The sequence below is a fragment of the Solea solea genome, chromosome 4 (genome assembly GCF_958295425.1).
Source record: "Solea solea chromosome 4, fSolSol10.1, whole genome shotgun sequence".
In the NCBI taxonomy this organism is placed as follows: Eukaryota; Metazoa; Chordata; class Actinopteri; order Pleuronectiformes; family Soleidae; genus Solea; species Solea solea.
The window spans coordinates 4783258-4808134 of record NC_081137.1 but is presented as its reverse complement, the minus strand read 5'-3'; the positions used below and the strand labels follow the sequence as shown (position 1 = coordinate 4808134).

General features: G+C 42.0%; 1 protein-coding gene across 1 annotated transcript in view; it reads left to right on the top strand.

Moving 5' to 3' along the window:
• Positions 1-24877, top strand: part of LOC131458790 (protocadherin Fat 3) — a 77363-nt gene that overhangs the window by 11932 nt on the left and 40554 nt on the right. Inside the window, exons 5-19 of the mRNA XM_058628052.1 lie at positions 482-600; positions 2004-2202; positions 10836-10897; positions 12049-12363; positions 15061-15271; positions 16805-16876; positions 19214-19350; positions 20772-21047; positions 21263-21473; positions 21593-21807; positions 22779-22937; positions 23568-23689; positions 23938-24120; positions 24203-24317; positions 24399-24656. Coding sequence (XP_058484035.1) covers positions 482-600; positions 2004-2202; positions 10836-10897; positions 12049-12363; positions 15061-15271; positions 16805-16876; positions 19214-19350; positions 20772-21047; positions 21263-21473; positions 21593-21807; positions 22779-22937; positions 23568-23689; positions 23938-24120; positions 24203-24317; positions 24399-24656 — 2654 coding nt within the window. The remainder of the gene's footprint in view (positions 1-481; positions 601-2003; positions 2203-10835; positions 10898-12048; positions 12364-15060; positions 15272-16804; positions 16877-19213; positions 19351-20771; positions 21048-21262; positions 21474-21592; positions 21808-22778; positions 22938-23567; positions 23690-23937; positions 24121-24202; positions 24318-24398; positions 24657-24877) is intronic.

The window sequence follows — 24877 nt, the reverse complement described above, 5'->3', positions numbered from 1 at the left end:
AAGTGACGCATGAGGCCGTGTCTCACTTCAGTGTAGTTACTCGGACAGTCCTGCTTGACTGATTTTAAAGTAAAGTGACAACCATGTGCCATCCATTCTGAGCGCTCTCTCCGCCCCTCGAGGGGTCACCAAAGCTGTCGGCTACTTATCTTCCTTAAAGCCACGGCACGCGCACCACTCTGGGTGTATAGGGCAGTTCAGGATGCGTTCAGCATCGAGTGAGTAGCGGTGGGAGCAGTTTGGTCAGCTGTGATTAGCTGCAGAGGAGCTGAAACACTGAAGGTGACCACAGAATGAATATCGCTGGAACCAGGGCACAAAGTCTTATTCAAAAGCAACGTCCTTTTCTCCTGGAAACTTATTTTCCCATGACATCTGCTGAGGTTGCATCCTAGCGATGACACCAGGGTTCACACCGAATATATAACTATTCTCAAGCTGAAAGTCACAGCTACATTAATCTCTCTCTCGTCTTCCACAGGTGTGATTTACACTGCTGGCATCCTGGACTGTGAGATCAAAGACTCTTATTGGCTTACGGTCCATGCCACAGACAAAGGGGTGACACCGCTCTCGGCCTCGATAGACGTCTTCATCCAGGTACTTTATGCTCGCAAATAGTCACATTGTAATATACGTACGTCGCAAGACAGTTTTCGATTTTCACACACAATATAGAGAAGTTTGCAGTGACGTGGAATTCATTCATAAAAAGTCCCCAAAATCTATCTGCACACTCCACTGATGGTAACTCTAAATTACACACTCGTAGCAGCTTGAAAGAAACCAGCTAGAATGTGCTCTGTTTGCAGAGTAGATTCTCTATTTGGTCCAGAAAATGTCCAGAAAACAAATGTGCGGTTTCCAAAACCTCAAAATTACGACATCATCAAATGTCAAACCAAAGATTTTTCAGTCTTAGAGGAGCAAAGAAACCATTAAATATTAATATCTTAGAAGTTAAAATAAATGAATTCATTTATTATCAAAAGGAGTGGTTATTTTCCGCAACTATAACATATTATGTTGAGACAAACTCATGATCCGTAGGCATTTAAAATCCCCGCACAAGAATAGAACGTCGTTAGCATTCATCGAGCCTCTGCACCGCTATTATGGTATAAAAATAAATAAAACTGAAGCCAAGCAAGAGTGGCACATTGGATTTCGCTCGATTAAAGTAATTTGAGGCTGCTTTCCTATCGATTGGTCCTGATCGATAGGAAGATGGCTATCTTTGGTGACAAGACAGACACATTTTAGTTGATATTTTTCACGTCAGTAATTAAATAAAATTATTTCTGTCACGCTGGATCGCAGTGCAGATGGAGTACGCTGCCTGTGCTTTATGACTTGATTCAGCACTAACTAATCCACTGTCTAAACACTCGCATCACCGCTCCACCACTGCCCTGCCTTTGGGGACAAGTTCAGCAGTGGATAAACAAAAAAACAGCCAGCTTTTTGTGGCTCGGGGACAGTCAGGTGCAGCGGTTTGATCGGCTGTTTTACTCCCAGCCTCTTCATCATGGACACAAATAGGGAGATTAATCAGGCCCAGGTGCTCCTCATGCGGCGGCTGAACTGTCTTGGCTCTCGGTACCTTCCAGCACACACTCCATCAACGCCGCGTTTGCCATAAATATTCTAGATCTATGCCGGAAGAAGGGAAAATTAATTTGCAGTGCATTTAAAGAGTGACATCTATGACATTTTCTGGTAAATAAATTTCCATTTTCTGATGGATAGCACATGAACCCCAAACCCAGTCGGTGCTGTATTTCATCAGTTGTTTAAGATATTAAATCAGTAGATAAACACAGCAGTGCCAGACATGCTGATTTACAAGGGTTTATAAACACATCTATTGCCAATTCAGATCCATCTTATAAACAGAGGACTGTTAAAGCGACGCAAACAACAAACACTGCCAGTTTCTGCTCAACCCTTGCCTCCTGTGCCTCTCACGTCCTCCCCTTTTTTTTTTCCTTCTCCCGTCTCAGGTGGAGGACGTCAATGACAACGCTCCCCTCACCTCCGATCCCATCTACCACCCTGTCGTAATGGAGAACTCTCCAAAGGATGTGTCCGTCATCCGTATCCAGGCGCAGGACCCCGACCTCACCGCCACGCCCAGTCGCCTGACGTATCGCATCACCGCTGGCAACCCGCAGAATTTCTTCTCCATCAACCCCAAAACAGGTACATCCAAAAATAAGAATTAAACAATAATGAACAATACGTATAATTTGAAACGGCACGCGCTTACACCAGTTTGTGTTTGTTTGCCAAAGAAATTCATCATTCACCTCCTACTTCCTTCGTTCATTCAATAAAAAGGCTTTTAATTCCCACACAGCAAATTAAAGAGGCTTTTGTGCCCACACAATCAAAGATCTATGACGCTGATGAGCCGTAGAGGCGAGCAAACTTGATTGCAACCAAATATTACCGCCGGTATTCCTCAGCAGTGTGTGAAATGAGTGCAGTTTGCTTGTTTATGGAGCCAAAAGAGTGGGTGAGTTATCATGTCTCACCGCTTATGTTTCCTATAAGATGGAACCAATGACCTATCGGAAGGTTAAAAGGAAAATCTCGCCTTTCTCAGAAAGTTTTCTCAAACGTCTGAAGCCGGGAGAAGTATTCAGAGGAATAAGCCGGGATTTGGAATTAGGTTTTTATTCATAACATACTGCCAACAACCATAAGCCCCTTCCACTGCATATGGGATCACGATGGAGCCTTAAAGAGCCTGAACCTGTGAAAACAATGATCTGACAGCCTCTGGTTATATATTACCTTTTGTGAGCCTGTGTTAAAAAAAAAAAAGATACTGCATGAGAAGTTACAGCCTGGAAGTTCAAGTCAGTTTTAATTTAATGTGCGCAATGCAACAAATAACCTGTCTGTTTGGGAATGAAACCTAACACTGTGTGCCTCCAATTTAGGAACAAGTCAGTGGATAGTTCGTTCTTTGTCTAATTGGACTTGACTGAAAAGTTTGGATCAGGATTTGTGAGGAGATTTTTAATGAGTGCACTGATTTAGCGTTGCACTCCGACACTGTCAGAGTCACAGTAAAGAATCATGATTGAAACCAGATTTAAATTTTTTTTTTGGTGTGTTTTATTCTTTGCATTCCTCTCCTTTAATGAAACAGTCGATGCTACGTTATCTTAAATGCGAAAGGGACTGCTCTCTCGAATGCATGCACTCATTCATAGGTTTTTGCATGTGTCATCGATAGTTTGGAAATTGAGGCTGTCACCACTCTAGGTGTGAGATTTAATGCAGGTGGATGATGTCAACAGCGGCGATTGCTCTAAAACAAGTGCAAGTGAAGCTCAGCTGTCGTCAAATATGGACTGTGTTGTATACGTGTGCTAGAACGCGATGAGAACATGTACGAGTACTTAATTGACACAAAAAAATCTAATTGGAGTCAAAAAAATTGCATACAAGTCACTTTAGCCCGGTAATCTGAACACAGAACTGACGTCCTGTCCAGATTAAACCTCGCCTCCCGCCACTTGCCAGCCGAGCGCCCTCCACAGCTGTCAAACGATAAGCACCGTAGTTGGCGAAAAGATGGATCTGGTGCAGTAAACGCCTTACGACCAAGTTTAGTTACCCGTCAGTTTAGTTAATGAGCTGCAGCCATTTTATCTGAGCCAGAAGAAGCCATATTTGTCAGAGCAGGTGTGTGTGTGTGTGGGGGGGGGGGGGGGCCTCACTCCACTGCACGTCCACCTTCTTCAACCTCAACCTCAACCTTTTGGATGGTACGTGCTGTCAATCACACCAGGTCTGTGCCCCCTGCACAATCTATTTACCTCCAAATGGGACCATCCTTTGCAAAATTGACATCGCGCGGCAACGAAGGAGGACCCGAAACTAGAAATTGAGTCCATAAACTCCTCAGGAACACATTTACTGATGTCGTAAATCAAGTGGTAGAGTGAGCAATAGGCTCATTTCCTCGTAGACTTACATACTGTACAAAGTTACTTCTCTCTGCAGCCAGATGGCCAGTTAGGAGAAAACTGATTTCAGACACTTATGTCTACACTGGTCGTCTGTGTTTAAGACCTGTGAACAACACAGGTTTTAAAAAGTACATTTAATCTCAGTTTAGCTCATTTGTGCACTTACTTTTGTATAATTTATTTATGATTTTAGAGCCACTTCTGGGTTTTTTTTTTATGCATCAAAATGTATGTCAAATTCAACAGTGTCTACAGTCTCTGGGGGAAAACTGTATAAAGTAAGTGACAAATGAAGTGAATTATCACTACGTCTGTATAGAATACAAACATCATTTAACTTTTTGATGTGTAGGGAGCTCCCCGCGCACACAAGCTTGGCTTCCACTGTAGAATTATTGACGAGGTGAAATATTATATATTAAAATTCAGACAAAAAAAAAACCTGAAGCATTGAGAATTCTTTGCCATCTCTGTCCCAGTTAAAGTGTTTCTGTGAGTGACAAAAGGCAAATACGTGTATATTCGCATTTCACCCGGGGACCTGCATTGTGATTCAAAGCCATGTCAATATGAGGACTTAAATAAATAAATAAATAAATAAATAAATACTACAGCCTGTATATATTATGCAACACGTCAGTTCTCCAGGTTCAATTCCACAGTGATTTCACTTGTGGCTTCATAGAAATGTGGAAGTGACATGACGTAAGGAAGCAGACACAAATGAACCAGGGCAAGATTTTTATAATATAAAAATAGGCGTTCACATAATATATTACCACAGTTATTCTTACCCACTCTTTTAAACCTAAGTAATAAGGCTGCAACAATTCACTTAATTAATCACAATTAATCCCCAAATATTTAGTTTGAGTTTAGAAGTTTTTAGTTTTTCTTTTACTCATTTATCAGAGTAAACGTCGGTTGTGGACAAAACAAGACATTAGAGGACATCATATTTGTTTACAGGGGACATTTTTCACTATTTCAGATGTTTTATGGCCTGAATAACTAATGTATTATTAAGATAATCTATGTTTGTGAGTATAATGCCACCCAAGACAATTCAATAATCTGTATTGGTGTTGGTCCAATACAGATTAATACCGCTGGATCAACATTCAATGTTTAAAAGAAATCACATAGATTGTAAAAATGTGAAGAAATATCACCGACAACATTTTAACAAAAGGCACGTTTTGGACTCTTTATTCTTTATGGGAGTGTGTGGTTATGTCTAGGTAGTAAATGCATCAGTACAAATGTGTTATTAATATTTCAGTTGTTCAAAAGTATGTAAAACAACTATATTATCAGAATATAGGACAGGAAGGTTGAGGTATTGGAATCTGCATCGGTGCCAAACACACAAAAAAGGAATTGAGTTATCCAGAGTTGCCAGGATCTTAGTTGTAATAATTATCATAATATGAGCTTCTGTGCCAGCTTTGCTGCATCTACTGGATGTGAGTTTCAATATTATATGAAGTTGATTTGCAGATGATGAGGACAAACATAATTACTGTTAATATGGGAGTTTGGGTGAGACTGAGAGAGGGAGTGTGCGGCAAAGTAATCAAACGGTATTCGGTGGCAGCGGTGTGTGTTGGAGAGGAGGCGACGATGACGCCGTGAGTTTCGTCTCGGGTCAAATGACTCAGCGAAATAGAAGGTTTTAATTTGCTTTAGTGGGAACACAAAAAACTCATTTCTTCATCATCTACCTAGAGACCAAAGACCAAACATACAAAATAGTAAACACTAACATTGTTACTGAGCTCCATTGTGCTGTTGTTGTTGTTGGAAACAAAAAACAATATGAACAGCCACTGAATATTGTTGCAATTACAATATTACCTTTATTTTTTATTTTATATTAAGTTCACACATCTCCCCCACCACATACCCAGCTAATTTAAGTGTAAATGAGGCAATAAGAACCTCATGTATTCACACAGCTGTGAGAAAAACAACACACTCATTTAAAATTGTTTTATATTTTCTGCTGTGTAAGCATGCATAATGGCGTTGAGCATATTGGCTGGAACTCACGACTTTAAAAGGCTCTGTAAGGTTTAGGTTAGGATAAGGCGTTAACTGGTTATGGTTAAGGTTAGAAATAGTGCTTTGTTTAGGGTGTGATGCCACTGCAGGTCACTAAATAAATAAATAAATAAATAAATAAGTGTCGTTCATTTTCAGTTTCATAATTAACTTTTAAATTGCTGTCAAATATTTTTATTTATAAATCAACCAACAGCAGAAACAGAAGCAGTATTGTGACCTGGCTGTAATAACCACAACCATGTGTTAAAAGGAGGTTCGGAAATACAGTAAAGAGGACTAATTATTACTCTACGCTGATTTTTTTTAAATCTCGTTTTCCCCTGGGATTAGGTTTGGGAATGGCTGGTTTAAACTGTCCCAATAAATGGAAGTCGATGCAGTGTCCTAAGATGAACGTGCGTGTGTGTTTGTGCCACAGGGGAGAGTTTGTATCCACCTGAGCCCTCTGCTGTGTCAGTGAACAATCCTGTTCGTTACAATGCTATACGAGGACACACTCATTCCGATGACTATCTTGTCAACACGGTGATGAACTGACTTGTCACCGTAACACTGAGCAATTGTTTTTTTAATATTTCATGCAGTGTTTTTCCTCTAAGGCTACGTTCCACATTGGTTTCCAGCAGCTCATCAAGGCCTAATAAATAACAAGAGACTTGTGTTTGCTTTTCTTTCCTTTTCGGTCGTCTCGTGGATATACTATTCTGCACTATATCTACCAAATACAATCATTACAATACATTTCAGTGTAATGAAACTGGCAGTGCCAGTCTATTAGTTTGGTAATGAGACATGCATGAATGAGAGATGCATTCAATATAAATCATTCCTCATTGTTTACGCAGTCAAGAACCTTCCATGCACCACAGCGACTTCATTGGATAGATGGATGAACAAAACCCAGCTCATTGATTTGCTTTCATAAAGCAGCTGCCAGCCCCTTCCACTATGACCTGAACAGGGGGGGGGTCTGAAAAAGTTTCCCCAAACCAGATTCAAAGCAGCGCATGTTTTAAAGTTGACTCTGGAGGTGTCAGTTTGACGGGGTTTGAGGTGCTGCAACTATATTCCCAAAATGCAGCGAAGCAGAAAGTGTTTAAATGTGCTGTGACTGCTTACAGCGCTGTCTGCTTGTCTCTGCCTGTGTGAGTGAAGCCGACCTCATATGGGGGTGAAAGCAGAACAGATAAGTGATGTCACAGGGTGTTAGGAGGAGTGTTTCTTTTAATGCCGACAGCGCACTCGCATGTCGTGAGCTGCGGTGGTGTCTGCGTGACCTTTTTGCAACCTTCTGTTTGATTGTATTGGCTTTGTTGTACCAGCGTTTAAGCAAATTGGCCGTGCACGTCAATGTGCACGAAGCAACAATAATCTAAAGAATTAATTTGAATTTTAAAATTAGCTCCAATTGTGTTGCATTTCTGTCTTGTCGCACAGTGTCTCGGTTCAATTCACTTTATTCATTGTCTACTGCTTTATCCTTTACATGAAGGTTGCAGGCCCTGTGATGGACGGGCGACCTGTCAGCTCCGATTGGCGCCAGCGACCCTCATGTGGAGGATAAAGTGGTAGATGATGAATGAATGAATGAGGGTTGCAGGACCGCTGGAGCCAATCCCAGCTGACATCGGGCGAAATGTGACCCTCACACTCACACCTACGGGGCAAAAACTGGAGAACACACAGCGCTACCCATATGCACCACCGTGTGGCGCCAATTCAATTCAGTTCAATTTCAAAAACGGTAGTGCGTTACTTTTAAATTCAACGTTTAGATTATCGTGAAACGTGTTCACACAGGGTCTCTCAGTATAGCGTCGCTCCGGCAACACTCCCTCGTTGTAAACTTACACAAACATGTTAATAGTACAACAAAAACACAAAGAAAACAAGCTTGTCCTCCCACTTAAACAACCCTATTTATTAATCATTTTAATACGACCCTGAGTTATGTTTTTAAAATAGGCGCCCCCTAGAGGTTGCACAAATTACAGCCATCTTGGGTGTGTGATGTCATCAAATAGCGACACGCTCATTTGATTGAATGCCATAGCCAAGGTAAGTCGGATTTTTTACGCATTATTGTCGTTGTCTGTAGCTTACTGCCTCGCCAAGTCTTTAACTTTCACCTCATGAACACTCACTACAAATACTGGGGTTGTATTTCTCCTCCGTTAAGAGATGCTAGCTCCTATGGGTCGTAACAGAACCAGAATAGTAATCACAGCAAGTTACGCACTTGTGCTTTAAGGTTTTAAGGTCCACGTACAATGCTAAAATACTAGCAGAACCAAAAATAAAGATTCTAGTTGGTTTTAAATAGTGCATTTCCAACAGGAGGCGACAGCTAAGCTACGTAAATAGCCTAGCATCATACCAGTGCTGCACAGTGAAAATAATGTCCTACTGCAGACACTGCTGAGCAAAGACATTTATCATTCATTTAAAAAAAAGAAACACTATTATTCATAAAAGAAATACTAGTACTAATACTAATAATAAGAAACAGCCTTGAATCCTCTCTTTTTTTTGTCATGCACAATTTCCAGCTTTTGCATTTTTCTAATGTCATTCATTTGTCGCCCACAGTCAAGGCAAGTTTGTTTGTATAGCACTATTCATGCACAGGGCAACTCAAAGTGCTTTACAAGGGCATATAAATTCACTAAGAAAATCATTGGATAAAAGCAAGGCATTAAAATGACATTAATCATAAATAAACAGGTGGCTATTGAAATGACATGAATCATATTAAAAGCAAGCTGTAGTGTGTTTACCCTCCAGCCCTTTTGCTTTCACACCATTGTGCTCTGAACTCCAATAGATAAAACTTTTGACAGTTAAAACAGAAATAATTGTGTACTATACCGCACTGATCGGAGTTGTGCTGCTTGGTGGAAACAGGTGCTGTCGAAAATGAACCCAACTCGGCTATGAAATGACCGAAAAGGTCGTAAAACATGCCACTGGAGTATAGCCCTGGCTTCTGTATGCACGTGAAGGTGTACGTGTACCAATTAAAATGGAGGATCGCCCAGTTGCAGATGTGCTGCGAGGTGTAGATCATTGGTTTTTATCAGCGTGCCGCCGTGTTCATGCCGAAACAAACCCCACCTCCACCCTCACGGTCCCTCCACTGCGGCTTGTGAGCGCTCGCTTTACATTTGCTCCTAATTTGCCTAATTGAAGTTACCCAGCATGGCAAGCTCAAGGTGACACTGATATGTTCGTGATGTTTTGACTGTCGCTGCACAAATGCACCGTAACAAGCAAAGACGTCGAAATGATTCTCCGTACAAATCCACAGACAGCATATATTTATCCATGCTCTCTCTTTAGCCGCCATGACAGAAATTCTGCAACAAACTCCCGCACTCAAAAATAAAAGTCACGGTATTTCAGTGCTCGTATCAGTGCATTTTTATTGTCTGGTATTTATGAGTTGAGTAATATATGTAGATCCAGGCTGAGACAAATGTGCCCGTTTCACTGTGTGTGGATGCTCTCATGAATAGTGTTCAAGGACGTTCTTCTTTTGAGGAAAAACAAAAAGGAGCTTACACACAGTTGCGAAACTAACCGCTGGATCAATTCCATCATTTCCTTCCTTCTGTCAGAGTCAGACCGAGTTTTTGATTTAAATCACAGGTTTTCACTGGGTAAATGTTGCGGTTATTGATTAACACTATCTCCGCGTCTGTTTTTTGTGCGAGTCTGTGTGGGAGGGAAAGGTGGCATCTTTGCCTCCGCATGATGAAAATGGAGCGGTCGCTGTCGCTGTGATCTCTCATGCAGCCCCGCAGTCTGCTCATTTGAATAATCTGGTTCGATCAAAGCTGTTATCAATAGCGCTGCTCTTTTCCCTTCTGTCCTGGTGGCATGCTGGCCAACTGTGTGACCCTCAGCTATACACTGCCATATGAGCCGGTGCCAAATGCCTTCACTCCAGCCAGAGCTGCGGGCTGTGGTTGTTAGAACAATACACCGATGTTGCAGGCGAGGATGCTGGTGTGTGTGCACCCACTCAGATATTCAAATTGGAGATTATAGAGATTTGAATTGTGGAGAAATGTAGAGATGCACCAACAGCTGAAACAACTTTGTGTGCGTGTTGTGGCATTTGTAGCTTTGTGACGACCAAAAACGTAGAAACTATAGGGAGTGAAGACATTTTGGCATCTTTAAAGGGCTGTTTTGGGGGGTTAAGACCTGGTTTTAGGGTTGACGGTTGTGTGTGTCTTGATGTATCATATCCTAACGCATCATATTGTATTGTATCCTAATGTTTCATGTTTTATTGTGTCATAACATAATAGAGTCCTATATTGTGTCGTGTTTATTCGTATCATAACCCAATACATCATATTTTATTCTACCATAGTGTATCATACTGTATTGTATCCCATTATCATGTCATTATATTTATTATTGTATCCTATCTTAACATAGGGTATTAATCAAATAATCCTAACATCTCATATAGTATCGTAATGTATCACGCTTTGTATCATATCCTAATATCTTAACATATAATAGTGTACAATACCCAAACTAATCTATCATAGTGTATTCTTTTGTATTGTTGTGTATGGCAGGCCAATGTATCATGTGGTATTATATATTCTTCACTAGCGTATCATATGCTAATATGTTGTGTCATATATTATAACAACATTGTCAACATGACACGGCAAGGTCAGCATCACCTGGTTGGGTTATATGCTGTATAAAGTCAGCCTGTCGATGTTTTCCATTAACCATGTGGGTCATGTGATTCTTCAGGGCTCATCACAACCACGGCGAGGAAACTGGACAGAGAACATCAGGCAGAGCACTTCTTAGAGGTACAGTAAAAGCCTTGCCAGTGTTCACAGGATTATAGTATTATTATTTATCAAGGCGCTGCCACCTGCCACAGCTCACTATTAACAAAGACACGTTGGAGGACAACCATGGCAGCCCCTCAAGGCTCCATAAACTGTGATGAATGGCTGCAGTTTTGGGCCCCAGGTTTAAGATTTTCGAAAAGTAATCATTCATCATTGGTTATCTTTTCTAGTCAGGAAGAGAACAGGGAGGAGAGGAGCTGGTCTGCCCTGCATTTGATAAGCGCAGACACTGGGCATACAGATAGCTCTCCGATTACCATTTCATTTGCTCCTGTTGCTCTGCATGCAGATGAGCTTGATAATCAGAGATTCTTGACTTTAGAGACATGAGCAAACTTCTACCTTCCCGTACTTTTCTTTCACCTTATTAAAGTCTGTTGAATCTAGAGGCACTTTGCCCCCTGATAAAATGGAATGGAATAACCTCGCAGTTGACCCGCAGTATTGCTGCATGGTTGTTTTTTTTCTCCGCTGGACTGAATGGACTTGTCTAGGGTGTACTACTCTTTCTGCTGCTTTTGTCGGTTCCAGCTTTTAATAAAGAACCCGGCTTATGACAACACTTCAGAACGCAGTTACCAAAACCTTTAGTAGCTTGCATTCCCCTCTCTCTATGTCTGTCTGTCTATCTATCTATCTATCTATCTATCTATCTATCTATCTATCTATCTATCTATCTATCTATCTATCTATCTATCTATCTATCTATCTATCTATCTATCTATCTATCTATAGGGATTCATTTACATCTAGTGTTTAGTATTGAAGACAGAAGTCTTTGTTGTTACACCGTCCTGCCCTCTCTTGTCCTGACATTTCAGGAGGAATACCCGTGCATGCACACCACCCTGTCTGTCTGTAATTAATAGTCCAGGGAGCAGTCCGGCTGGCAGCAGTGGTGTTCACCCTCATCTGATCCAATTGATCAGTGATCAGACCTCTGCCTCTGCCTCCAGGGGATCAATAATACAAAGAAATTTCCTGTGAGCTCAGCCCCACGTGGCTCCTGCACTACACAGCGACAGCCATACAGTGGAAACCATGATTTATGACGTTAATAAAAGACCCACATTTGGAATAAAACTGAAGAGACTTCCTCTCCTCAGGTGACAGTCATAGATGGCCCAGTGACCACGCGCCAGTCGACCGTGTGGGTCGTAGTTCACGTCGAGGACCAGAACGACAACCCGCCGACCTTCCCGGAGGTCACGTACCGCATCAGCTTGCCAGAGCGGGACCGCAACAAGCGCGGCGAACCCGTGTACCGCGTCTTCGCTTACGACCGCGACTCGGGCGCCAACGGCAACGTCACCTACAGCATCGTGGACGGCAATGGCGACGAGAAGTTCGTCATTGACCCCAGGACAGGGATGGTGTCATCAAAGAAGATGGTGACGGCGGGAAGCTACGATCTCCTCACTGTGAGTCGTTAATGTTTACTATGAGGTCACTGTTTTTTATGAATGAGCCTTGTTTTTAATCGAGGGATTTTCAGCCGGTCTGAGTTTGCGTTCAAACTGCACTTTGAAGACAGAAGACAGGACAAACAATGAACAACAAAACTATTGTTCTACGTATGTTTTGGTTGTGTTTACCCACAATGCCCTGCGTTGGGCCGTAGAAACATGGTGCCTCGTTTTATTTTAAAGCGATTACACACTGATTCAAACATAATCATGGGTATTGTATTCAATTTCTGCCAGTTAACTATAATATAACATGGATTTTTCTGTTAAAGTCTGGCTGAGTTGGAGGTTTCAGCGGAAATAGGAACTCATAAAGAACATTGCAAACAAGACAATAAATCAACAGCGTTAACCGGACAACACCAGTGCTCTTTTTTGAGATAAGGCCGTCGCCTCTTTCTCACTTTCTATTTAGTTTTATTTTTGTCATCAGTTTCAGTTGCCATTTTTCATTTTTTGGACATGTGCATATTCGGTAAATCCGTGGTTACTGCGTGAAAGTTTTGAAAGTGCTGAGATTGACGGCGGGCAAATCTGAGGTTTATGCTTATGTCAGATAGCTCGGTGTGATTTGGAGCCTCTGGCGTGAAATTAAATTTGCATTTCTACATTCCCATCTTATCAAAAACATGTAGGCTTCCGTTTTACATCGTAACAACTGCATTTCTCCTGCACCAGCCACTTTGATATACAGTTTGGAATGCATGTATGCACCTCACACCCTTTTTTTCCGTGTGCATCTCATTCAGTGATTAGCTGAATGAGACGCAGATCATGTCTCTGGAGACTCTAAATTAAAACGTAGCGTCGTTCGTCTCCACATAATTGTCCCTGCCACAGACTTGCGACCTGTCCAGGTCGAAAGTCTGCCTCTTGGCCACTGTCGGCCGGGACTCCACCTTCCAAGAATAAGCTTTGGAAAATGAATGAAGAATTGCGTATTGTGCTCATGTTTTTCAAACAACAAAAAAATAACTTCTCCAGTGTTAGAATTAGTGGTGAGACTGCAGGGAACTACACTGGCCTTCACATACTAGAGAAGGATACCAGGTTGTTTTTTTTTTTTTAATATGAAAATGGACATAGTTTTAAAAAGCTCCAATCATGACAATCACCTGCACCCATGCTTGTTTTCCTCTAAATGAGAACATATTTTAAAATAGAAAATAGAGAATGAGACAATAACTCGCAATAGAATAGAGTAGAATAAAAAGAAAGAGCAGTACATTTAAGGATTAATATAACATAGGTGTGAAAGCGAGATGGTGCTGGACCCATGCAGGAGCAAGCAGGTGAGTCGCTTTACCGGTTTGTTGAAGAACGGGTCAACAGATGAGATGACCAATGCAGGAACCGGAGGAGAAGGTAGACAGTCAGTGGCAGCATGCACGTGGGAAGAAGTTCTGAGCACAGGAGTTAACAAAAAGCAGATTACAAGCAAATAACTGCCACTAGATTACTGAGATATCTTCTAGAGAGCCGTGGCGCTTACCACAGAGAGGGGTCTTGGTAACAACCTGGTGGCGAGAGGCTGGAGAACCAGGAAATAAGTAGAGACCTGATGAGGGGATTGGGAGCAGGTGTGCTCCCGCCACAGGTGAGGGAATTGCATGCTGAGATGAGTTCAGGGGAAAAAGGAGGAGATGTGGGCGGAGATGAAGGCGGAGCATGACAATAGGGCCACAAAGAACGAATAATTTGAATTTTAAATTGAGTATAACGTTCTACAAACATGCGTATGAGTAGTGGTAGGGCTGCAACTGGCAATTATTGATTAATGTGTCGATTATTTTCTCGATTAACCGAGTACTAATGATGATGTTCCGTTTTCAATGATTTCTTTGTGATATGGAGCCAAGAAACCAGAAAATATTCACATATAAGAAGCTGAAAAATCTGAAACCACTTAATCGATTATCAAAATAGTTGCAGCCCCAGATAATATATTCAATTTTTCAATTTTTCCAACAAACTGGACCTTTAACTATCAGGATAACATTGTAAAGCACATCGTTTTTATTTAACCTTTATTTTACCCTTAAAAAAAAAACCATCGAAATCTGGGTGACTTGGCCAAGAGGTTAGCAGCACATCATAATAAACATTAGATTAGATATAGGAGACATGTAACAAACAATCATTTTGACAAAAACAGTGTATAATGTTTGCACTTCCTGGTTTTCAGTGAGCGCCCTTTTTATAACATTATACATTTTTTGTTGTTTTCTGAGATGAAAAGCTCTGTTCAGTGTTGGAAAGTCAGGAGAAGCTATTTGAAGTCGGGCGGGCGACAGCCACACCATGTAATTGTTGAGATCAATTCCGAGGTCAATATTAGATTTCGCTGAATGACGGGGGCGTTGTCGCTGACGTGCAGGTGTATGCAAATGTGGAGGTGGTGTCGGCGCGGAGGAGACGAGTATAGATTTCTCTTTCTCCGAGATCAGACAATCTGTGCGACGCGGCGAGACTGGAATTCTAACACATTCATGATGTTTGCTTGACCTGAATACATATATTCTTACACTTGAGATCAAGACGAGAAGTGAATCAATTTTAAATCTACTCCCCGCACCGATGAAGTCGGCTATTTCCACTGTGACTGTTTATTTTGCTCATACTTTGGATTTATTGGTCTCTTTTGTGTCGTAGATAAAGGCAGAGGACTGCGGCGAACCTCCGTTATGGTCAACCGTCAAGCTCCATGTGGAGTGGATACGCAAACCCGTCCCGTCGCCTCTGCCCCTAGCGTTCACCCAGAGGTACTACAATTTCTCCATTTCGGAGACGGCTGCCGTCGCTCAGCCGGTGGGAGTGGTCGCGGTCAGCCAGTCGAGCACGCCTGTCTGGTTCAATATCATTGGTAAGATAATTAGCAGGCATGAGATTTAAGATGAATTCATGTTAATTCTAATTATATATGCAGAAATAACTAGGTCATAAAAAAAATAAGTCATATTTTTTGTCATGAAAAAGTAACTTTCGTGGTGTTTATTGTATGTGGCCGTAATTTAACGCTTTAACACCGAGCGTATCGCAGACGACACGTTTGCACAAGCGAACTTTACATCACCGTAATTGCGCGACGGTTTGTGCTATTCCTTTACATAAGTTTCCATTTTCTGGCCTGTTTTTGGACATTGAGACAAGCTATGGTGTCTTTTTAAGTAAAACCTTTTGTTTTTCTTCATTTTAAACTGTTAAAACACTACTTTAACATACAGTCAATTGTAAATAACTGCCAGATATTGAATGTTATTCTGGAAAAATGGGCAAAAACACTTAGGATATTTTCTGGCCCTTTTATTGTTAAAATAAGCTAAACAAATGTCCAGATAGACATTTTGAGGCTTTGTTGTTAAAGCACATACAGTCTTCACCCACTCCCTCTTTACACTTTTCTATTTATTTGACTATTTTACTTTCTCGTATTTATATATGTGGAATACATGAATAAAAAATCGCAGAGAAAAAGAGAGCGATGTTAACCTCAAATAGCTTCTTTGAGGGATACATAAAATATTCTATATTTTATTAATACCAGCATGTGCATGGTAATTATAATCGTGATGATGTTTTTATTTATTTAGTTGGACCTGGACGAGTAAACACACTGGAGGCAGCACTTTTCACACCATGCAGTGCATGTTAACAGTGCAGGTGTCCTCATGGACCTCTCCAACGCCACGTCCATTATTCTCCTGGATGTTTGTCGTGATCGAAATCAGATTGTGAAAATTAAAAGCCCCCCTGGTCGTTTCTGTAGTTCAGTTTAATTATTATAATTACACGTGGCCATGTCTGCTCAGGACATTGTATTTCTCCTGGGTTTGTCGCACAATGACGGAGGAAGAACATCTTGTGCTGCTGCATACGCTGAGTGGGCTGGGGGAAAAAAAGGAAGAAGACAATGAATTCATTTTAAATAAACATTTGACGAAAACCCAGATCCTTTTCCTTAGATGTCGATATGAAAGTGAGTAGATTTTCAGTTGATTATTCTTTAAAAAAAAAAAAAGATCCAGAAAAACGCAAATGTGGTCGATTTTTTTTCCATGTTCCACTCTTGCTGTTAATGCCAGTGGGATAATTGCACAGGAAAAGCTGTTTAATATTTCATTATTTTTTTTTCTCTTCCACTCAAAGTAAGACGGTAGTTCTCTCAAACTTCTGCAGCTGGACTCAAATTAACATTCATGGATCGCATTTCCCTTCCTGTGCCGAATTATTCTGATGCGCAGTCCGCTTGCATTACTTAATAACATGTGTGAATGCGCCAGTGTTGCACAGTGAATGCTGTGAATGATGCAAACCTTGAATACCCTTGAATCCATGAATATTAGAAAAGAAATCTAGCTTTCCCTTTCAAACTTCCGCTCTCTCTCCCGTCTCTCAGGTGGACGCCTCGCCAGAGAAATGTTCTACATTCCGCAAAATGCATGCGGACGAAACTGCTCACTTGACACAGGTTAGGCCTCTTTCTCGAAATGCCTCCAGTGCAGAGAAAACTCTGAAAATTCAGGAAATGTAGCATGCAGCGCCAGGACCTTGTACACCCAAGGGCAGCACATATTGATCTGAGTTTACAACAACAAAAAAAAAAAGAAAAACGGATGCTCACACAAACACCACAAGCTTGATATCTTTTCCCCATGCAGGACAGGTTTAAGCCATTAGTTCAGCCACAATGCTGCTGCCTTTGAAAGTGAATATGTAGGGGATGTGATGCACTCGGAGAGATTTCTCCACATTTAAAGGTGATGTTAGGGTGAAGTCTTCCTGTTGATCTATATCCCCAGCTACATTTACATTTAACCCTTAAAGTGCAAGATATCATATGAGAATGAATGTGTTATTGACTAGTTTGTCTGCTGCATTTTAATTGCACATTGTTCTTGCTTATAACCTCTTTGTTTCTCATGTTTCTATGCTATGTTCTGTAATGTGCTCTTTATCTTGTGTGACCCTGCTCATACTTATATACAAAGCTCTTTTATTTCCTGTCCAGCTTGCCCAGGACTCTCTGATCCAAGAGATATTAGGACATTTCTGGTTAAAATTAAGGATTAAAAAGTCCCTCAGGAGTTGGTAGCGACCAAAACCAGAGATAAAAGAGATTATTGTGCTTTACACATTTATTAGATCATCACCCAAAGCCACAGCTGCCCTAAATTAACAGCATTGGTAATTATGTTTCTGTAATGGTATATAGAAGCTATTTAACCAAAATTATACTTTTTAATTATTGTTATCCATGAAGTTTTACTAAGAAACCCCAGAAAAAATAGTAAAGCATGTTATTATTTCTCGGTTAAGATGTCAAATTATAGTTATTTACTTGCATTCTTGAACAGAAAAAAAAAATAGTTTTAGTGGTTGAATGTTATGCTTGATTCATTTCCCACTTCTCAGAGACGAAGCCCAGTGAGAGCCGACTCATATTTGGGTATAAAAAGGTGAATTCAGTTTGTTATTTGCCAAATAAATAACATTGACATTCTTAGTTTTGAACACATTTTTGAAAGTTTCTTCCTTGAAAAGGTTTCTTCCTGGTCAAAGAATTTTTGGGACATTTTTGGTTAAAATAAATGATTAAAAAGTCGGTAGAGACCAAAACCAGAGATAATAGACAGTATATATCAAACATGTACCTTCACCCGGTGGCCCGAAACATTAATTTTGGAGATAAAACTCCAAATCAATGACAATGATTCTCCATAATTGCCTCTAAGAAGTCTCTTAACATATGTCTGCGTCATTAAGGAAAATCTCATTTCCATCCACATGTTTTTGTTTCATTGTCGTGTTATTTCTATCCGTTCTTGTTCGGATGCTCGTCGAGAAAACAACAGCCCAAACCAGAGATCAGAAGTCCCAGGTTATTCGTCACGCCTTTCACTTATTTGATAACAGCATTCAAGGCTGTTTGTCTTAAATAATAACAAAAGGAGTGAAGATTTATAGTCGTTATACATTTTTTGACTAGACAACACAGTTTATTTACTGTGCATATAAACCCTCGGTAACACTGTGTCGTAAAACAGATGCTACTTCACCAGTTAATACTAAAACTACCTGTGAAGCATGAGCACGGCCACCGTGGAGGCAGGATATTCCTTTTATTTACATCCCACAGACTGTTATTTCTGTTTTCCTAAACCCAGCGAGACAGATCCACCCCCCCCATAGTGTGTGCGTTATTGACCATCCCATCCTCCTCCCCCCTCACAAAAAAAAAGAAGAAACAAACAACAAACACAAAAAAAAAGCGTGAATCCCCGTGCTTTGCTCCAACTCAACACACATCAGTGGTTCTGCGGGCAAAAAAAAAAAAAAAAAAGGGGGGCCCAATCAGTATTCATATGCTGAGGACAGCTCAGGCTCCAAGATATCTCGAGAGAGAAGCTGAAGTGAGACGCAGGATGGTGCTGAATACCGAACACCCATCAGCCCTCGCCCTCCCTCTAATCAAACATTAAGCCTCTAAACTGTACACTCCCTGCCTGTGGAAAAAAAGACCCGGCTGCAGGTTTTTGATCTCTGAGATGGGTTGTGTTTCGGAGTGATAAGACAGATGTTTGTGTGGCTGTTAACAGCTCCTCGGCTGCCAAGTGGGTCCGCTGCTACATTGCATCGCATTTCAGCTCATTTTGTTTTATTTCGCACACCCTCCGGCTCCAGATGCAGGCACCTGGCCAAAACAATTACACAGTAATAACTTAGAGCACCTGAGTTTAGCACGGCAAGTGAATACCAAATGACTGAAACACTATATATATATATATGTGTGTGTGTGTGATTCCAGGGAGCTTTGACATGCAGTTTGACCTTCAAGTAGGTGTGGGTACGCTCGTCGTGGCCAAGCCCCTGGATGCGGAAATGCAGTCTGTATACAACATGACTATTCAGGTGACAGATGGGACCAACTTTGCGACGGCTCAGGTTACTCACACTTTTGATTTGTTATGCACTGGCACCGCCATTTATACACTCCCAGACCCACATCAAATTCAATTACTGTTACCTCTTCCTCGGCGAGCTGTTTACTCTCATCTCTCCTCCTCCCTACTCTTGCACTCCCCCTATTTTCTGAAATTATCTCTTGCTGACTATGAAATATGCTCCTTCTTTGACACTTCCTGTGCTCCTGCCGCCTTGGCTGGAACCACTAAGTCTGCCTTGTAAGGGGAAAATCCTTGATATCACTCGATTAATGGGATTAGCCCCGGCCAAGTAAAGGTCAAGTGTTTGTGTAAATCCAAATATCGCTCACATCCCTTATGGGCAACACACAATCTGCGGCATAGAATTGGAAGAATGTAAACAATTGCTTTGCCTTGGAGTGAAAAAGATTGTAATTATATGTTCAATCATATCTTGCAAATGAAAGGGAACAAGGGGGCAATACCACCCTACAGCTCTGTAAAGTATTATCAGTCACTGAAGCTTCATCTACACTCGAGCTTTATGTTTGTTGTAAGAAAATAATGATACACTAAAATATTGGGCTATTTCATATGCGATACATAATGATTCTTTGGAGCAGTGTCCTCAGGGACCAGGATTGGGAAACACTGATTGTATTAATATGGTAATATTCTTGACAGGGTTTTGTTTTTGTTGTGTCATAGCCTCCGTCCACTAGATGGCAGCAGGCTTTTCTGCAACAGGCAATGAAAAACTCTCTATAGTTTATACGTATTATACAACGTTGTTATTTGCCAGTTTTTTCACGGAGCTTCCCGCACTGCTACTTCAAAAACGTAGAACGTAGAAGTTTCTGCAGTTTTCGCGAATTAGCAACAGGCAGAGATTGAAAGTGAAAGTGTGTCCGATCTAGAGCAGCGACAGCAATTATCACATGATTAGAGGAGACAAAAGAAAGAGCTTTTTTTTTCTCTTCTGGTCGAGACCTTTTTGAGAGGGTCAGTGAGGCTTTTCAACTTCAGTAATGTTTACCATTTTCTGACCCAAAGTAGCATTTTATTTTAACACAATTTTTCCTCTCTGATGACATGTCAAGATCGCTTTAAAACTTAATATAATACATTTCTTACATAGAGCTCCTTTAAAATAAAAAATGGGGGATTTTTTTTTTTTATAAAATCCCAAAAGATTATTATTTTCTCAATTAATGGAGTACTTGTTTGGTCCGTAAAGTGTCAGAAAATGTGGTAAAATGTCAATCTGTGTTTACCAAACCTGGAAATCATGATGTTCTCGAATGACTTGTTTTGTCTCTGAACGTTTTAATGATTTCTATTTTATATGGGGCAAAGAAACCAGGAAATATTCACATTTAAGAAGCTTTAATTCTTTTAATTAGTTACACAAACCAACCTCTTTGCCTCTTTGTCATTCAGGTGTTCATCCGCATACAGGACAGCAACGACAACCCTCCGGTTTTCTCGCAGGCCGCCTACGACGTCAGCGTCTCGGAGGACGTGCCGGTCGACGTGGAGCTGCTGCGGGTTCGAGCGTCCGACGTGGACGAGCGCTCCCGCTTGAGCTTCACCATCTACAGCAGTGTGGACCCAGCCAGCATGAGACTGTTCAGGGTCAACCCAGGTACCGGCGTGGTCTACACTGCGGACAGGCTGGACTATGAAGCCAGAACACAGCACATCCTCACTATCATGGTGAGGAGAAGTGTGTGTGTGTGTGTGTGTGCTTGTACGGCTGTTACTGTGAGCCTGCGTGTGTTTGTTAATGTGTGTCCCTGTGCTCTCTCTTCCAAGTAATGCACCTCTTGGCAGCGCTGGATGTCTCACTTAATTTTAGCTGCTTTCTGTCATTTATAGCCTCCTGCCGCGCTGCCCCTATGCATCTCTCATTTTGCCTGATGCTGCTTTAGGTCAAGGATCAGGAATTTCCATTTAACCGTGACCTGGCTCGCATCCTGGTCGCGGTGGAGGACTCCAATGATAACATACCATACTTCACCAGCACCGTATACGACGCAGTGGCCTATGAGTCTTCTCCCGTGGGAACGTCTGTGCTGCAAGTGACGGCCTTAGACAAAGACAATGGGATTAATGGGCAGCTAATGTACACCATTGAAGCAGGTGTGAGGCCATCTGAAGTTTTTATCTCTCCTTTATTTCCTGACTAACTTTATTAGTGTCTGTTTTTTTTTTTTACTGTTTCCCAGTAATGAAGTCTCTAACCCCGCTGCCACTTGCAGGTAACACCGGCGGTGTGTTTGGCATCGATAATGCCACGGGCCTTATCTTCACTTCCAGAGACTTGGATCTCACCCGTGTGGGCTTTTACACCCTCACTGTTCGTGTCACAGACAGCGGGTTTCCTCCATTAATGGCCACGGCTTCGGTCCGCGTGTCCCTGATCCTCTCGGAGTTTTCCACGCCTACATTTTCCCAGAGGGAGTATCAGGCTGAGGTAAGGAAAGATGGATGGAAGGGACTTGGAAGAATGAGATAGATGGAGGAAGGAAATTGTGGAATATGGTAAGAAATTAGAAATCTCTCAACAGCCATGACTGTGAAGATATCACAGTGGGATCTGACAGCACACTTCTCCACTGGATGTTCTCCAGTAACTTTTATACCTGCCAGACTAAACATGTAACTTTTTTTCTGTCTAGGCAACATTTTTTTGAGATGACAGCGGATAATAAATCAACATTAAACGCACCCGTGCCCACTCACTGCCATCATCTCCCTTGCCTCGACACAGTATCTGTGTGGCCACGGCTCTCGGGCTGTGGTTGTTGTAAAATATTGGCGTTCCTGCCCCTCTGCAACATTCGGGACAGCTGGTTTAAACTCAGGGGGGATGGTGGTTTACCAGAAGGTGTTTGTCCAAGCTAATTCCCTCCTGGGCGGCGGATAATAGAACACGTTCGCACCCAGTGGAACTTTCCTCAGATGTTTTTTGAGAGATGCTACCAGGGATGTAGGATACCGTCACTCTTCAAATAACTCAACCCCTCCCGGGACGACCATTCATAATTTAACTCTAACTAGAGCAGATCTTGTTCAGTATGTGCCGGTTTAGGAGGATTTTTGTATTTGTGGGTGTGTGTTTGAAGTACAACGAACATAAAGACACATGACGTGATAATTTTAACACAGACAAATAATGACAGATTGAAATAATACAGTCGGCACTGTGATATATCTTTTGCAATTTGGCATTTCTTGTCCAAACTAATTAGTAAGTCACCTGCTAAGTTCGAGGCCTGTCAAGCGACCCACTGGACAGTAATACTAATAAAAGCCAGATGGAACCCTTCAGCATTTATCGATGGATGATATTCCTAGACATTGTAGCGTTTAACCGCTGTGTCATGGCACGTAATTCATCGACGTGCCTAGAAATGACACCACTGGGCGACTTTGTGTCCGCAGATAACGGAGAACTGCACCATTGGGACGTACGTGGCGACCGTCGGCGCCCTCAGCCGCTCAGCGGTCATCTACGAGATCAGCCGGGGCGACGAGGAGAACTGCTTCATTATTAACCATCACACTGGCGTAATCAGCACACGCAAGCCACTTGACTTTGAGGTTTGTCAATGATTTTCATTTCAGCAGATTCACGCCATCTGCCAAAACTCATTGCAGACTCTCATGCATGCAGATACAGTTATGTGGAAACATTTGAGCGCTGGGGAAATTACATATTTTGTTGATTTTTTGTTAGCGCGGAGACGGACAAACAACCCCCGAAGCCTTTCTGCAAATACTAATGCACTGTCGTTTCACGACAAGAGTCATTTCAGTGACGTTTCAATTATGTGCAGTGAGCGCCTTTCAGAAAAGTTTCACTTTGAGTTCTCTTGAAGTAGTTTCTTGATGGATTGTGAGGTCCCCTTTGAATAACTGTCTTGCTGCGACAAACCCGACAGTGTTTCAGTGACATTACCTTGACACTCGACTCTGAATGGAATCTAATCTTCCCTCAATCAGTGCAATGCGTTGCCGTGCTAATGGCTGCCACGCAACCACTCCACTCTCCCACTGTGGAGGTGTCCTTCTCCTTATGACACTCAAGGAGTCATTAAAAGCCTAATCACTTGTCAAACTTCTGTGAGCATCATGTCTTTAAGTCCGTGAAACTTAGTTTTGAAGAAGTTACGCTTTTATGCTTTTACACAACAAAATCCCCAGCGTCTTCCTCCTCTTTTCTTTTGGCAGCAAACAGCCTCCTACTTTCTGGTGGTGCAGGCCCTGAGCATGGCCGGACTGGAGGCCAGCGCCACTGTCGTCGTCCAGGTGGGCGATGTCAACGATAACCCCCCTGTCTTCAAACAAATCAGGTAAGCAGTGGTGGTCAAACCAAACCTCTACTCTCTTTCTCTCATCTTAGTACTCACACTATTTTATTATCTGGAGCAGGGTAGGAAATTGGCTTTAAAAAAAAAAAAAATAGGAACTCATTTTGCATCTCCGAAATATGTTTCAGGGGCATTTTAAAACAAAACAAAACCCTGCAATGCAAATTTCAAGAGCGATTTCAGGTATTTTGTTCCAAGTCACCACTCATTTCTGACCGTGTTCTCATCAGGTACGTGGGTGAAATCAGTGAGGCCGCTCCGGTCAACAGTGTGGTGCTGGGAGGAGACGGGAGCCCTTTAGTCATCCAAGCGACCGATGCAGACCGCAATCACAACGCCCTGCTACGGTTCCATATCATAGACGACACCGCCCGCATGTTCTTCAGCGTGGACTCCGGGACCGGATCGATCCGGTAAACCAGTGGCATAATGATAGTTTCATAAAGACATACTTTCAGGAGTTTTATTTTTATTTGAGTGATTCTCATATTTCAGAACAATTGCCAGTTTGGACTACGAGACATTTCCTGAGTTCGTCTTCCGGGTTCACGTTCGAGACAGCGGTCAGCCTGTGAGGACTGCAGACAGCCCAGCTGTGGTGGTTTTAAAGGTGAATAAAAGACCTATAAATTAGCTTATACTGCCTCATTAAAGATGATTCCTCCCTGTAAAATGTGCGTTTCTCTTGCAGGTGATCAACATCAACGACTCCCCTCCCACGTTTTCTCAGGACTCGTATGAAGCGGTCCTCCTCCTGCCCACCTACACGGGAGTAGAGGTCATTAGGGTCGACGCTTTTGACCCCGACTCTGAGAAGTCGCCCGCGCCAAAGCTGCTTTACTCTCTCGTGGATACCAACGCGGAGTTCTTCTCTGTGGAGCGCCACACCGGAGTCGTGACCGTCATCAGCCCCAACCTCAGTAAAGACACTTACCGCTTTAATGTGAAGGTAAGGGACTGGACGCCGGCGGGCGTTAGATTTTCTTCTGTATCCTGTCACTGGCTTTGATCATCAGCATGTGGTTTGGCTTCATATTAATGATTTCCACTCGGAGGTGAGAGCACAAGGTCAGCGGTGTAACACACTGTGGTTAATCACCGTCTCTATGCAGAATACTTCAGCAAGATTTTATGGAAGTCCCCTGAGACGAACATGTCTTTGTGAGCGGA